The sequence below is a fragment of the Ursus arctos genome, unplaced genomic scaffold (assembly GCF_023065955.2).
Source record: "Ursus arctos isolate Adak ecotype North America unplaced genomic scaffold, UrsArc2.0 scaffold_16, whole genome shotgun sequence".
Classification (NCBI taxonomy): Eukaryota; Metazoa; Chordata; class Mammalia; order Carnivora; family Ursidae; genus Ursus; species Ursus arctos.
Window position 1 is genome coordinate 29,388,030 of NW_026622830.1, and position 17,205 is coordinate 29,405,234.

The following is a 17,205-nucleotide window of genomic DNA, read 5'->3' on the forward strand; positions in this document are numbered from 1 at the left end:
CCCATTACATTGTCAGCTCTTCACCTGTAAAATGACATTTCCATTTTGAGAACCAGTATCACCTAGAGAAATATAAAATGCTCCTTTCTTTGGTGGAAGAGATACAATGACAAATGCTCTTTAGTTTTCCCTTTTGTTTACCATTAACCAGATTGTAGTAGACTGCCCACCTCCTAATATCTTTTCTTCCTTTCTTCCACTATAGGTAGAATTTTTAATGGGGCACATGGCTATATTTCCCAGCTACTCTTGCAGCTACGCATGGCCACATGTCTCATGGATTCACGTGGAAATGCTTAACACGGCACTGAAGGTAACTTCTATTTTCTGCTTCATCCCTTTCTCCATCCTGCTTCCTGTAATGTGGATGCCACCATTTTGCTCAATAAGAATATGGTTTACACCCAAGAGGAAGGGTAGAGTATCAAAAGGAAAAAGGGACAATTGGTAAGAGGTCCCTGATGCCATGAACTTCCAAACCAGACTTATGTCAACTTGGACATGAGTGAGAAATAAAATTTAATGTTGTTTTAAGCCACTTGTTGTTTTGGGTTTTTTTCCACTCATAGCTGAACCCATTTATTTAATAAGTAGGTGTTCTAGGTAAGTATTATTTTAAATTATTTTGTATTAACAGACCATTTGGAATAACAGACCATGGCTTCTAATTCTCGTACAGAAAAATATGATTTTTGCTAAGACATATCATTAGCCTTCTGTCATGACACCACATTAGTTAAGTAATTAGAACACAGGAAATCTGACATTACAATGCTAACTTCTTGATGTAATGTAGGAAGTAATCTAGAACCATCAGTAATATTTATCAATTACCTTCACAGAACCACAGAGTTAAAGACCATCAGCATTAATCATCATAGTCCAATTGCTCCACTTTATAGAGGAAGAACCTGAGGCACAGAGAAGTTGGGTTTTTCAAAGTCAAAAGACTGCTTCCCCCCCCCCCCCAGCTTTTTTAACTACATCCACAAATTTGGGGGGAATATGCTCTGAAGATTTTATTTCTGTGCATCCTGTTTCCAACATTTATTCTAATATATATAATCATTGGTTATCCTCAAATAAAATACCTAAGCTTTAGCTCATCAGGCTCACATAAAAATAAAAAATGCCATATGCAACCACAAACATTAGCATGTAACATGTAGCATGTAACCACAGACATTATATCATATGTCTGAGTTATGCAGAGTATTCAGCAGGAAAATTAGTTACAAAAGGAAAACAGCAAAGAAAAACGACAGTGGTGCAACAGTTTTAGTTACATTAGTCCCATAGAGTTATATCTTATTATCCATACTGAATGATGTACCAATAATTATGACATTATTCATATAAACAAATGGAGCTAAAAAGAATGCTGAGACATGAATCTTTTCCACATTCAATGTTAGAATACCATTCTTTGGTTTGCAGCTACAGTAACTATTTATAGGGCTTTTCTCATCATTTGTGACTGACAAGCAGTCCTGGGATACCAGTTACCTTTATTTAAAAAAAATCTTTCATTTTTTCTTCCCGCAGGATAGGTCAGTGTGTCTCTAGGAACCTTAATATACCTTTTTGTTATAAAAGAGAACATAGACCTTGAAAATGTCATGCTAGGTAAAACAAAGCCAATCACAAAGGACCGCATATTGTCTGATTCTTTTCATATGAAAGCTCAGAATAGGCAAACCTAGAGAGACAGAAAGAATAGATTAGTGATTGCCTAGGGTGGAGAGTGGGGGTGGGGGTGGGCAGTGAGGAGTGATGGCTAGGATCCAGGGTTTCTTTCTGGGATAATGATAATGAAAATATTCTAAAAGTGATTGTAGTAATGGATGCCTAACTCTGAATATACCAAAAGCCACTGCATTACACACTTTCAATATATGGGCTATAAATGACGTCTCAAAAAAGCTGTTTAAATAAAGGGGAGGTTGAAAGCAGACTTAAGACAACCACCAGAAATGATGCATCCAGAATCTCCTAAAAAGTTAAGAAAGTATGTAGAGCAGTTAAGTAGTAACAATTTTTTTTAATATCATCTGACCACCACTGGAATGGAACTTCTAACCAGCCACAGCTCAGTAGCCAGGCTAAAATGCAGCATAACTGGTTCCATCCATATGAAAAGGAGAGAACTGAGATGTAGCAAAGATTGTTTGTTCTTGTGTTCACTCTTTCCATGTCCCATCCCTTGCCTAACGACAAAAATCATGAGGAGGGCATTTTATCAAAGGAGATAGACTATACTCACAATATCTCTGAAGTAATTCAATTATAAATTCAATAACTCTGAAGCATTCCATTATAATTACCTCCATCTGAGGCTAAGAGAGGTAGTAATTCACCAAAGCCACACGGTTAACAAATAGTAGGGCCAGAACTTAAATACCACATGGCTTTTTTGCCTTTATGAAAATAAACTTGTAACTGTACGAAGTTGGAAAGTTAGTCTGAATAAAATCTAAATGCAGGTTTCACTGATTTCACTGCATCTGTGCTTAGTTATCTTAGCCTGTAGAAAGTACTGAAATTCCTTATAAGGAGCCAGTTTTCATTCACTTTATAGGAACTTTTAAGTCAGATCATATTTAAAATGTCAGAAAAAGAATATTAGAATTACAACCTCAGATCAAATAAATTCAGAATTGAACTATACCTTAACTTCACTAAATGTGCTGGAGTTATTCAACAAGAGTTTCTTACCACAAGATGTGAGATTTCTATAAATTCAGACTGAACAATACCTGGTACTTAAAAGATACTCAATAAGCATTTACTGACCTGAATAAAGATGGTAAATCCAAGCAGCATACTGGTTGAAATAATTGAAATATTCCTAAAAAGACAAAAGCCACCCTTGTGTCTGGCAGAGGATAGAAAGGAGAATGTATAAGCTTTGTGGCCTCCAAAGAACAGAGTTTCAATTCCACTAATCCCAGCGCTCCACCACTTTCCAGCCCACATAGCACTTAACAAACAAGGGAATAGGACAAAGGCTGCATGGTGGGGTCCAGGCCCAGGGGCTTCTGGTCGCATTACATGAGGGTGAGGAGGCAACCACTGAAACACAATTTCCTAGAGGGCTCTTAAAAAAAAAAAGTACTATCTTCATCCAAATGGTGAAATCAACCGTACTACTCAATAAGTGCAATGACTTAAAGAGAGTAGGTGTCCCACAAGCATCTGTTCTATGGGTAGGAAAATGTAATGGATTTTTTTTTTTTTCCCTTGGGGCTGAAACCTAGGGAAAATGTAATTTTCAATACTAAAACCATTTTAGAGACCTGATGAGGAGTAATTTAGCTTTGATGCTTAGCTCAACTGACTAAAAATAAGTATACTGATCTTATCTATGGTCTTTTGAGGTATCCCTTTATAATAGCATTCTCTATCTTTTTGAAAAGACCCACAGTATTATTATTTAAAAATAAACAGCATAATAATACAAGAGTTTGCCTGTGAGAAATCATACTAGCACATACTTTAAATGGCCTTCTCAAGTAACATTAGAGGCTCTCTAGATATGGTCACTAAGCTAAGAACGTTGGTCTTTTTTTTTTTTTCTGTATTTATTTATTTATTTGAGAGAGAGTGAGAGCGCATGAACTCAGGGAGGGGTGGGGGAAAGAGGCAGTGCAGAGAGGGAGGGAAAAGCAGACTCCCCGCTGACTCTGGAGCCCCAGGCAGGGCTTCACGTGGGGCTGGACACCCGGCTGGATCCCAGGACCCTGAGATCATCACCTGAGCTGAAGTCAGATGCTTAACCAACTGAGACATCCAGGCATCCCTTTAATTTTTATTTAATACCATGTTACTTTCCCCACAACAAACTAATTCAGAAACTGAATGAAAATAATCTGACTAAAGGTAAAATGGAGCAGGACAAATAAGTAAGGCTTTTTTCAGCGTGACTTTATTCAGTAGTTTTACTGTATAAGAACATGAAGACATGAGGAATTATGAGAAATGGTGACCAAATGACTCCCATAAAGTACAATTAAATAAAAAGAATGATATTCAAGGAAGAATTATCTGTCTTTAAAGATATTTAAGCATTAATTCTATAACATACAACTTTGATTTCTTTAGTCTACAGCCAATTTCATGAAAACACTGACAATATTTTAGGGACACATACACAAAATGCTCAGCCTAAGAAGAATGAATGGATCAGACATTCAGGGGCTGGGCCAAATTGACTCTGGAAATCCCTTGATTTTTTAATCCTAATCTAATACTCTTTTCCTCTCCACTGCTTGATTCTAGTCTATAACAGGCTTTCACATACACAACCTTTAACTTTCAGAGCAAATGGAGTCCACATTCTCAATTGTAAAAGAAAAGCACTCATTCACATTTTGCTATAGTACTCAGAATCTCACTGTAAAATTCCTTAAAACAAAAGATTAACTCAATTATTTTTATTCTGATTCAAACTCATTATTTTTATCAAAAACACGATATTATAAAACTACCTGACAGTCTCTCATACAAAGCATATTTCAGGGTAACCCCAAACAGCCCTACTTGATGAGGTAGTCTTCTTTACAGAATTCCTGTTAATAAATGTGGAAGAGATAACAAAATAAGAAAATCACCATTCTACCACAATGGATGAAATATCTAATACTGACATGACCATCAGTGGGGTCTTTCAGCATTACTACAAGTGGGGTTGCCAGACATAGCAGGCCTCTGGATGCGATGTAATATTAGCAACCTCCTAAACAATCTTGCCAAAACACTGAGGTCTGATTTTAGTCAAGCCTCTAGAGGTCACTTCCATTTGTAGGACATACAGGATCAACAAATTGACCCATGATGAAACAGACAAATCCCAAATGTGAAAAAATTCCACAGGACAAATGACCCAGTTCCTACAACTGGTCCATGACACACCAAAAAAGGTGGGGAGAGAGGGTGGGCAGAGGAACTGCCCTAGATCAAATTAGACACGAGAGACAAACTGATCAACTATGGTCCTGGGACTTTGAATCCTGGTGTGAACAAGACATCGCTAAAAAAGATATTCTTGAGACAATCAGGCAAAGCTGAATTCGGTCTATTAGATGACACCAGGGAGTAAATGTTAATTTTATGTGTGAGAATGGCATTTTGGTTCTATAATACAACATCTTTACTTTTTTAAGATATGCATTTAGAAATGTGTCAGGATACATATACTGAAATGCTGGAGATTTGCTTTAAAATACCTCAGCAAATGAAAGTGAAAGAAAAAAAGGATAAATGAAACAGATGAGGCAAAACCTTGATAATAGCTGAATAGCTAAGTGATGGGCATATGGAGGTATATTGTACTATTTGTCTACTTTTGAGAGTATTTACAATTTTGTATAATAAAAAAAAATGAAAAAGAAGAATCTCACTAGCAGAGAAGCCTGAACAACAGTACAGGTAAACCTATTAAGTAATACTAATCTCAGGGAGAAAATAAATGGATCAATAAAAAAAAATCAATGACAGTTGATTATTTAGAAATTGAGTTATATGGAAAAGCACTGATTTTCTCCTTATATCATATGGTCAGTGCTATAGACTGAACGTTTGTATCTCCCAACCCCCAATTTATGTACTGAAACCTAATCCCCAATATGATGGTATCTGGAGATGATCATGAGGATGAAGCCCTCATGAATGAAATTAGTGCCCCTATAAAAGAAGCCCCGATAGCTCCCTTGCCCTTATCCACCACGTGATGACATAGCAAAAAGACACAATGAAAAGTACAATTTATGCAGTAGGAAGTGGGTTCTCACTGGACACTGAATCTGCTGGTGCCTTATCTTGAACTTTCCAGCATTCAAGACTGTGAGAAATTTCTGTTGTTTATAAGATACTCAGGCTAGGGTATTTTGTTATAGCAGACTGAATGGACAAAGACATTCAAACAGCTATGTGATATACTGTTTTATTCCTGAAATAGTTTATTCCACTGAAAACCCACAGCAGAGAACAAGCAGTTTTACAGAATACATTAAAAAAAAAAAAAATCTTTTAAGAACGCAGCTGTCGGTTTCCTCTCCTCAGAACTGTGTCATGCTTTTATATCATTTTGGAGTTCTAAATGGTAGTGAATTGAAATAGAGAAAATTGAGACACAGAAAACAGAAGTCACAGCTGCATTTTGAACTGAATATTATGAATTTTTCTTTTTGTGTAATCATTTGATCACTTTCCTAAGAACCTTGGACCTACTTTACAACCCTCCTGAAATACTATTTTAACTTTAAGTATGCAACATTCATAACGTATTCCACAGAAGAGTGCTGACTAAGGAAGGCTCTTTGGAGCTCCATTTTCTTATCTTCAAAGTAGTTCAAAGTAAACCAAATGGAAAATCAATAATCTTCCAGAAACATCTTCAAAGCATAAAACATTTCATTTCTACTAGAGCAGTGATTCTTAACCTTTTTTTAGCGTTATGAATCCCTCTGAAAATCTTCTTATAGAAAGAAAAATGTAGATTTTTTCTGAAAGGTTTTATCATAGCTCAGAAGGCCCGTTAGAAACCTTTGTAATACAGTGTTCTCATGGATAAGCAACGCTAAACAAAGTACAAATTCATCAACTCAACACTAAAGGCCTCCCATGGATTAGCTCAGACTTTTCAACCCCATTTGCCACTATTTCTCTAAGCACCACACTTTATTCAAATGCATTAGTTATGGTTCTCTGAATATGCCTCGCTAACTTTGTTCTGGGTATTTCCACTATCTGCACATTCCAGGCTATCCCAACCATCTATTCTTCGTGATCTGTCATAAGCAATACAACCCCATGAAATCTTCCTTGATTCCCTAAACCTTCCTCTGAACTTGTCTTCTATCCTATACTTCCAACACCTTTCCCCATTTTGCATCATGGTCTATACCAAATACTTGTCTAATCTGGGATGCTGCATGATATAGCAGTGGAAATGAAAATTATTACCAAAGAAGTTCTTACTCCCTATAGTGGGCTGAATGGTGGCGCCCCAAAAGATATGTCCACATCTTAACCTGAGGAACATGTGAACATGACCGTATTTGGAAAAGGGGGTCTTTGCGGATGTAATCAAGAATCTGGAGATGAGATCATTTTGGATTATCCAGGTGCCCAAACTCCAATGACAGTGTTTTTACAAGAGAAAGAAGAGAAAGCCATGTGAAGAGAGAAGCAGAGATTAGAATTACGTAACCACAAACCAAAGACTATGTGGTACCACCAAAAGCTGGAAGAAGCAAGGAAGGATTCTCTCCTAGAGTCTTTAGAGGGAATGCAGCAGCCTTGCTGACACTTTGATTTCAGACTTCTGGCCTCTAGAATTGTGAGAGAACAAATTTCTATTGTTGTAGGCCAACAATTTTGCTATAATTTGTCATGATGACACTAGGAAACTATATAGCCCCTTCTAGTCATTTTTACTTACTTCAGAGTATTTTTTGTTTATTGCAGTTCTGCAATGGTTAATTATATCAAGAGCATCAGAACACATTTAAAAAAAATGTAAAGGTTCCCCAAATCTCTCCTTGTTCTCCTGCTATTTTCTGCAACAGTCTCTGAATTTCCTTTATCCATAGTCTTCTGAAAGTGCCAGTGCAGGATAGCATTTGAATAGGAAAGAGCTATATTCCTGTGAAAGCTGACGTCACCAACTGTGACATGTGGTGAGTTGGAGGATGAAAGCCTGGGTTCTAAACGTGGCTCCTGACCTTGTGAACCTGAACAGGTTACTTCGCTGAACTTTTATTACCCGTGAACAATTCGTGGAGGGTTGCTATAAGAAGCAAATAAGCAATGCATGTAAAGCTACTGGCATAAAAGGTATGTAGTAAAGGTTAGCTAATGTGAAGGATGATTTTCTGCGTGTAATAGTGTCCCTGGCTTTTGATATACTGTTCTTTGATTTAAAAAAATCATTCTCACTCCCACAAAAATTCATTCTGGCCTGTTTTCAAGAAGAATAAGTTTAAGTAAAAACTTTAAGTATAGTCAAGCAGGAGATTTCTAGGGTGTTTCCGAAGAAGTTCTGCAATTTCTTTTGCGCTAAAGGAAAAGAATGAAAGCGTACACCTTTGATTTCCCTTCCCACCCACTTCCTATAAACTACATTAGCTCATAGTTTGGTGTTTTATTATCTGCCAAATTTTTTCTTTCAGTTCAAGATGAAGAGCCTACTTGGATAGGACACCTAGATTCTATTTGAAGTTTATACCACTGAGCATAATTTCTCATGCTCAGAGTTGGGAGAGAACAATAAAGAGATATAAGAAGTTCATAATTTTTTGGTTTGCTGAGATGAACTTAACAAACATAGATAATGCACCTTTCAATCTCCAAATGAAAAAAAATTTTGAAGGTAACAAAGCATACTGACAGACTGTGGCAAAATTATTAATTTTTACAATTCTTAAATAAGCACAGTCATCAAATGAATTGAATGCTCACACTTGCAGTGCCATATTTGTACTTCTTTTGTTCTCAGTTAAATTATTCTCACATTAAGTTTGCTAATGGAAGAACTGTATCTGATACAAACATCTGCCTAGTTGGGAAAACAAGTAACAGACAAAATGAGACACAGATTTTTAAGGCAACACACATAATTAACCTTCCACAGAAGCCTACAGTTTATATAGAAGCAAATTTTATGACAAGATGAAAATTCACTAATCCGAATGACCAAAACTTTAGAAGATGACAATGAAAAGAACAGGCAAACCTCACTTTAAGAAAAGTCAACAAAAAAAGGAACTTGGAAAGCTGGTAAACTGGAAGTTATTTATAATATAAAAACATTCACTACAGTTACTTTGGTAGTAAGCGACTCTAGTATACCTGACAGCACTGAATGCATAAAAATTCAAATTGCATTTCACTTTTTCAGAGCAAATTTACAACTTAAGGTGAGGTTCATTTGTAATGGTATCTAAAAAGTGGCTTTCTTTCCTTGCCACTCCGGCTTGCTCCAACTCTCTGGAGTACCATGGAGGCACAGAGCAACTCTCTAGTGTCAGACTGTTCTCAGGGCAGATGGAGGGCCCAGGCTGGTTTTCCCAGGAATGGCCAACCCAAAGTAAGGCCACTGGCCAGCTACTCCTGGGCCAGCTGGCATGGAACAAAGTGTCTGGTTCCTACCTCCAGAGCAGAGGAAACTCAGCCAGCTGGCTTTTGATGGGCTGCACTAGTTGGAGTGATCACAATTCCTTTCAAACCATCTGGCATTCTTTTTGAACCCTCAATTTACCCAGCACTACACTCTGATGTCTGAAATGCTCAGATAATTGGAGGAATCCCCACTGCCTACCTAGATAAGAAAAGAAAGAGGCAGAAAAACTGCTAAGTCAATTACTTCAAGAAATAATTTCTAAAGTTAAAAGTTGCTCTCAATTTTATCTTGTGTATTATGTACCTTAAAATCTAAACCATTCCCATGATTAAGCAAACTTTCAAAATAAACAGGCTAAACAGACAATTTAACATTAGGAAAGTTGTAAGGCTTGTAGGACACGACACTCACTACTCTGAACTTCTCCAGAGCCTTTCTGTATCCTTCATGTGGCCCTCAATGTAGACTTTGTATTGCTACATATACTTATCTTCCCAGCCAACTAGTAAGTGAAAACAACAGTGTCTTCCAGCTGCTTTTTTTTTTCTTACCGCTAATTAAAAAAAAAAAAGACTGTTAATAATGTATTGGTGTTTTACAAGTTCCATTTCTAGAAATAAGAAAACTTAATCTGGAATAAAATGAAGGACCTCTCCTCCAGGCAAGCCAAACAAAGAACAGGACTTAGTTTGACATAAAAATATTTTATTAAGTGGTCGAAATGACTTATCAAGTGACCAAACTGTTGGGAAGTGCTATAGGGTGCTCATCTGTCAGGACTCCTGGGTAGCTCAGGTGGTCAAACGCTGGACTCTTGATTTTGGCTCAGGTGACCTCAGGGTTGTGAGATAGAGCCCTGAGTTGGGCGTGGAGCCTGCTTAGGATTCTCTTTCTTCCTCTCTCTCTGCCCCTCCTCCCTCCCTCTCTTTAAAAAAAAAAAAAAAAGGGAACTCATCTGTCAATTATAGATCATTCAACTGATCTATCACTAATCTGTCAATTGTAGATCATTTTACTATTCTATCACTAATCTATACTAATATGGGAATAGAGAGGCAAGCAATCAGAAAAAAACCCCAAAACAGATGAGATGCATTTATAGCCAATATACCTTGCAAGATAGAAGTACTCTGAGTAAAATATTACATCAAATATTAGAAACTGGAGAAGATTATACAAATAATAACTGTAATTATAGTTTTCATTGTGTTTACCCCATGCCAAGTACTGACTTTAGCATTTTACATACTATTTCGTTTGATATACACAACAAACATATGAGGTAGGTACTATTATTTCCATCTTGCAGATGAAGAAATAGAGTCATCAGGAAACCTGTCCAAAGTCACATGGCTAAACTGCACGAGCTGGAATTCAACTCCAAGCAGTCTTGCTCCAAGAATCTGGGTGCACAACTGCCAGGGTTAAGTTATACTTATGAAAGAATGAAATGTAGGGAAAAATTCAATCATAAATATAGTCTTCGTAATTTTTTCAACTCTAAGTGTAGCAAAAGGTGGTAATTAGGGGCACTTGGGTGGCTCAGTCAGTTAAGTGCCCAACTCTTGATTTCGGCCCAAGTCATGAGCTCAGGGTCCTGAGATTGAGTGCCTGGGTTTTCATGCTCAGCAGGGAGTCTGCTTGAGTTTCTTTCCCACTGCCCCTCCCCCATTCTTGCTTGCTCATGCTCTCTCTCTAAAATAAAGAAATCTTTTCTAAAAAGTGGTAATTAAAAAAATTTAACAAATACCAATTTTCTTGTCAGAAATTTTTAAAGAGAAAATTCTACCAGGTTAAAGATGTCTGTTTTTCCTTTCTTTGCCCATGTATTGTTGAGTAGGTGCTTGTTCCAGTTGCTACTCTAAAGGACAGAGTGGTAAACAGGACAGATGGAAGTCCTTGCCTTCCTGGAGCTGACCTAGTGAGGGTTAAGAGACAAAAAAATCAGTTAACAACATAATTTCAAAGTGATACATTTTACAGAGGAGGTAGGAAGGAAATGTAGATTTCTCTTTTGTGACATTTAACTATGAAGGTAAATGAGAGAGATGGATAGGAAGGCAGGGGGAAGTTGTTTTTAATTTTGTTATAATTTTAAAATTATTTTTAAAAATGGGCAATATCAGAGCATGTGTGTATGCTGACATAGATGGTGCCTTGGGGAATTGCTGATGATTCAAAAGAGAGACATAAAATCAGGAGTAAGTCCTTAAGTAGGTATGAGGGGGAATATGGAAGGGAGGGAAGCTGGCCTCTCAGGAAGAAAACATAAAACATGGGCCCTAAGGAAGGTGGATTTCTAGATTTGGTGAGTAGAAGTTGAGTGCTATTTGTCTTATAGCTTCTAAACCTCAATGAAATATGAAGCCTGCTTATCTGCATGGGGAAGGGTGGGCAGCTCATGAGTTTAAAGAGTGGGAAGAAATTATTAAACAGTCATAGGCAAAAATATTAGGAATCTGATCGCTTTCCTGGGCAGTGCTGAGAGTCCACTGCAGATTTCTGGTCATGAATCTAAGGGTCTCTAATATTCAACCACTTATGTGCATTCATGGAAAAACCAGATGAGAGATAAAACAGCTATAAATAGAAAAAAAAATTCCTGGCTAAAAAATAAAATAAAAAATATGTATCCAAGAGCATATATATCCATGTCACAGTCACTAACAATATCCAATCAAGCTGTGGTCTACATAGTTCCATTTGTCTCCACCTTCTCACAACAGAAATTCTTGTAAATAATATATTTGTCATATTTAGTCATGACATTTAATCATGAAGCTTAAAGATTATTTCTTTTTGGTCATGAATGCTTCTGCTACTTCCTAAGGCAGATTTTTAAAAATGCACCTGATAATCTTCTTGTACATTTCAGAGGTGATTGCCTTTCATTGCTTGAAGAAACTTTCTCTGTGGTAACTGAGATCCTAAAACAGAAGATCTGAAAATCTTCCAGAGTGGGAGAAAAATAGGAATGGGGATTAGACTTGGATTGGACCTCTTAATAGCAACACCAGAAGCTAATGGAAAAATGCCTTCAAAAGAGGGACACTAATTTTCAATCTAGAATTCAATATTCAGCTAAACCACTATTCAAGTGTGAGGGTTAAGTGAAGACATTTCCAGATATGCAACTTCTGAAATCAGGAAGAATTTCACTTTGTATGTGCCCAGTCTCCGGAAGATACAACAGAAAATGGAAGACATAGGATTCAGGAAGTAGAGGATCCAATACAGGAGGAAGGCAAAAAGAATTCCCAAGATGATAACAAAGGGAAGTCCTAGATGACAGGTAGGAAAAAGAAATGAAACTTTACCTGAAAATGCTGAAAGATTATCAGTTCTGTCAGAATTTGAGGATGAGTCAGTGACTGGTACAAAGAAAACAAAGCAAATGAAAAACAAACAAGAGGCAATTATTTAGTTTAGAGAAACAAAAGTACAAGATAGAAAATGTAATACTAGTACGCTACATGGCTCATCTGCGAATAACAGGTACATTGTCACAGTTATATAAATACTGAATAGTGACTTAACTGGGAACTGTAGTTATGTAAGACAACCAAGTCCTCAACTTCCAAAATAGAAGTCCATAGATGATGTCCAAAGATGGAAAATCAAGAAATAAGTTTAAACATTAAGAACGAAGTAAATATAAAGGTAAATATCAGAAGGAACTGCTAAGAGTTGAAAGTAGTTCAACATTCTGAAACTGCTGATTTTTTACTACTCACCAATCTAAAAAATGGCAATTTCATATAAGTTAATACATCATAACATTACTTTATTACTGGTTTTATTTTTTTAAAAGATTTATTTATTTTTGCGCGCGTGAAAGAGAGCGTGCGCGCCTGAAAGAGAGCGCGCGCGCGCGCGCGCGCGCTTCTGCGTGTGTCAGCAGGAGCAGGGGAGGGGGCAGAGGAAGAAGCAGACTCCCCGCTGAGCAGGGAGCCCAATACCAGACTCATCCCAGGGGCCTGGGATCATGACCTGAGCCAAAGGCAGATGCTCAACTGACTGAGCCACCCAGGTGCCCTACTACTGATTTTAGAGTAAGCTACCATTTGAGACAGAAAACAATTACTGATAGAAAATGCTCAATAGAAAAAAAAGCTCTACTTTTTGTTATCTGACATTGTTGGGGGAATAATATATCACAGTTTGGGGTAACAAAGTGTTACCATACATGCTATCACCATGACTGACATAACAGTATTAGTGCTGCTAATATAAAGAATATATTTACTACTAAAATGGCATTTAGCATAATTTAATCTATTTTCATGATAGAAAAATTACTTCAGAATTTTTCTTCAAACATCATACTACAGAAATGCTAAACTATGGGCTGGTAAAGATTTTGATTAACAGAATGCTGAATAAAAAGGCCAGGATGTTTTTAAGTTCCTTTCTTGATACAAACAATAGCTAAGTCACTCTTGCAAAATAAAGTTCCACAATACTATGGTACGATGCAAGCCTGTTTCAGTGATAATTCCGGTTATACTACTCTGTTTATCTAAGACTTCCCCTTATGGTTTGTTTTAAGGGAATTCCTAAAAAAGATCTCATGCAAGCAGTTATAAATTATTGGGCTTGCTTCAATATTAGTGACACTAGCTTATGAAGTTAATGAAGCCCTTGTTTTTAAGTTAACTTATTTTGAGTTAAGTTCATTGATATCAAAATTTTATTTAAATTCTGCATCATAAAACCAAAAGTTCTCCAAATTGGAAATCAACCTTTACTAATTTTAACTTTTACAAAAAAAGAATTTGACAATGCTAACGTTAAGACTTTCACCAAGAATAATATATCCCTATCCAACCAATGGAAAATTTCCCCTTCAAATTAAAAGCAAATGTTTTTAATACAGGGAATATTCATAAACAGATGCTGTGGAAGACTGCTTAGTTTGTATTTCATTTTGCACTAAAAACTACCAGGAATTAAAATACACATGATTAAAAAAGAATCTTAAAGAAATCTTAAAGCTGAACCAACTCAATTATTCTTATCACCCAATAAGATCCTAATTTTTTTTTACCACCACTACTTTCAATCAAAAGATCATAATAAAAATCTATTTTGGAAATGTGTTTCTTATATACAAGTTTAGCTAATTTCCTATCACTCTGCAAAATTAGAAGGGTAAAAAAGAAAGTGAAAATGCAACCAACAATATTCTAAAACTTATAAAATCTGGTATAAAAAGAGAGAAAGGTCCAAATGAAAGACCAAAGAATAACTCGTACTATTACAAATGCTTCATTTTAATTGGTCTGCACCAACTGTAACTCTTCATAACTTTACCAAGACAGCAAAGTCAGGCAGTCCAACCCATGGAACCAAAGTCCGCGGGAACCTGCAGAGCTTCCTTCTCTCTCTGGGGATAAGGACAAGGATAAAAGGTGTTCTGTTTTCCAGGAGTCCTGTAAGAGGAGCCATTGAGCTGGGCCACACAACCAGACAACAGAGCACAGGAAAATTCAGATCAAAGCAAGGACGCATGCCAGGGTAATATGCAATAAAATCCTTTGCCAAAGCACTCAGAAGAAAAAAGCAAGGAGGTGGAGAGAACCTGCTGGACCACCTTCTTAATACAGGGAGACAGGGAGAAACAAAATCTGCTTCTACTGAGGAGCCAAGAAGACAGTGTCCTAGATATATTGGAGTATTTCTGTAGACGTGTATATGAGTAAATAGACATATTACCAATGAACTAAACCCAGAAGTCAGTTTCCTATATGTTCTGGAGCATTCCCGTACACATATATATGAGCATATTACCATTACCTAAACCCAAAAAGCAAAGCGTTCTAGGTATACAGATACATGAAAATATTAATTTTCAATGAACCTATAAAAACATTCATTTTCAATTAGCAAAACGCACTGGTTTTATAGTAAGAAACATAAAATATTGTTTGAAAGACTAGCAGACAGAATTGGGTGAAGGTTTGTTGAAGTAATATCTCTTTTTCTTCTTACCCTTTTTCATCTCTGATTCTCTCATTTCATAGGGGACACGGAGGACACGGTCACACACACACACACACACACACACACACTCTCTCTCTCTCTCTCTCTCTCTCTCTCTCTCCGGAAACAAAGGAGGGTCCTTAATTCTCCGGCCTGTGGAAGCACACACGCCCCCACCCACTGATAGGGGCCACCACCTGACTTTAATTAATGAGTAAGCTGAGGCGAGAGGTCTCACCCCAGCCCACAGCCATGCACACAGTGACAAACGGGCACGAGACAAACGCCACAAAGAAAGGGGAGGGGCAGGTGGGGACCAGGAAAACACTGCCACGCCGCGCCCCCCAAGGCGCGTTCCCATCGCCAGCGCGGAGGCAGCCGTCCTCGCCATCCTCGTCCTCGCCACCCCGCTCATCCAAGCCGCCTCCCCAGCCCGGGAACCGACGCCGGGCACGGGCTAGCGGGGCGTGCGGGGTGCCGCGAACCTTCCTTCTGTGACCTCCGGATGACAGACAGCCTCGCGCCGCCCTTTGTGCGGGACTCAGCCTCCCGCCCCGGTGGACTCCCCTCTCCGCGTCCCTCCCGGCCTGGGCCGCTGTCCCACCCTTCTCCGTCCCCGCCGAAACGCCCGGGAGTGTGAATGGGGGAGGCTGGCGCCGGCCCGCGGACTCTTCAGCATCCCAAGCCCGGAGCCGCCCGGTCTCCTAAGCCCCAGGCAGGGGGCAACGGCCCCCGGCGCCCTGCCGTCACTCCCTCACTCCCTCACTTACTCGGGCGCGCCAGCTGCGGCAGCGAGTGTGCGGGACCGTCAGCGCCGGGCGGCAGGAGGCAGGCTGCGGGCTGCGAGCGTCCGTCGGGACCGAGCGCGGCTGAGGTGGCGGCGGCCGACTGCGCGCGGCGGCCCCCGACGAGGGGCGGGCCCGGCGGGGGAGGGGCGGGCGCCGCGCCTCTCATTCATGCAGCAGGGGCGGGGTGAGGGACCCGGATGCCCGGGCAGCTCCCGCCCACCTCGCTGAGGGCGTCTTGGCTTCAGAGTCTGCCGTGCGCAGGCGCGGCGCTCCTTGGCGTGGCCGGGTTCCGCCCCGCCCCCGTGGGCGGGGGGAGACAGTTCCAAGGGCGAACTGCGGCAGGTAGACCGACTCCCTCATCTGTTTAGTATTTTTGCGTGTTCTATAAACATTTTTTAAGGTGAAAGCTTGGGACGCCACCATCTTCCTAGCATCCAGCCTCCCAATCTCCGAGGGCACAGGAATGTCCATTAGTTTGATGGAAAGACAGTACACCCCGCCTCCTTCTTCCCTTTGTCTCTCCTGCCGCAGGTCCTCTCCCCTGAATAGCTGGGACCACAGTGGTAGATGAGACCCAGAATCTGCCCAGATAGTGGAGAGAAGTGTGTGCAAGAAAGAGTGCATTACATTGTTTATTTGTATTGACCTGTCCCCCTCCGCCCCCAGCTCTCATTCCACAGGGCAGGCAAGAAATTGACCATGGCTTTGAAGAGGGCACAGACCTTTCTGTAAATTCAAGGCCTAGGGTGTTGTAGCTCCAAGGATCTGTGGAGGCCTCTCGTCTTAGTAGGCAGTGTATCTGTGGAGACACCCTCCTGTTCTTAGCCCCTTGGCTCTGCTACTCCTATGCCACAGAAATCTTTGGGGATGCTGGGAGCCTGCAGGAGGCCTCACAGCTTTCCCCTCTGAGGTTCCTCAGCTGAGTGCGAGGGTACGGCTCAGTCCCCATGTTCTCTTCTTCTTCTTCGTTTTTTTTTTTTAAAGATTTAATTTATTTATTTGACAGAGAGAGACAGCCAGCGAGAGAGGGAACACAAACAGGGGGAGTGGGAGATGAAGAAGTGGAGGAGCCCGATGCGGGGCTTGATCACAGGACTCGATCCCAGGACTCTGGGATCACACCCTGAGCCAAAGGCAGACATTTAACCACTGAGCCACTGAGGCGCCCTGCCATGCTCCCTTCTGAGGTTCTCCTTCTTTTTCCTATCTTCCAGGCTTCCCTCACATAAACCACAAACAACTCAGTGGCTTAACTTTGAGAAGCAAAAGTCGTCATGGAAAGTGCCTATAGACAAATTCCTTCTGCTTTGCAAA

At 39.6% G+C, this 17,205-nt stretch overlaps 1 protein-coding gene across 2 annotated transcripts in view; it reads right to left on the bottom strand.

The window, feature by feature from the left end:
• The window catches only part of RNF24 (ring finger protein 24), a 74,751-nt gene extending 58,737 nt beyond the window's left edge, over positions 1 to 16,014 (bottom strand). Inside the window, exons 1-3 of one of the 2 annotated variants that reach the window (XM_048222191.2) lie at positions 15,874 to 16,014; positions 12,439 to 12,492; positions 10,911 to 11,039 (exon numbers count right to left, since the gene is read on the bottom strand). Coding sequence is in view for 1 of the 2 variants with exons in the window: in XM_048222190.2 (XP_048078147.1) it covers positions 10,911 to 11,039; positions 11,972 to 11,991 (149 nt within the window). In the remaining variant the exon portion in view is untranslated. Of the gene's footprint in view, positions 1 to 10,910; positions 11,040 to 11,971; positions 12,493 to 15,873 lie in introns of both variants that reach the window. The other variant, XM_048222190.2, reaches the window with a different exon arrangement.
• Between the last annotated feature and the right edge of the window lie 1,191 nt (positions 16,015 to 17,205).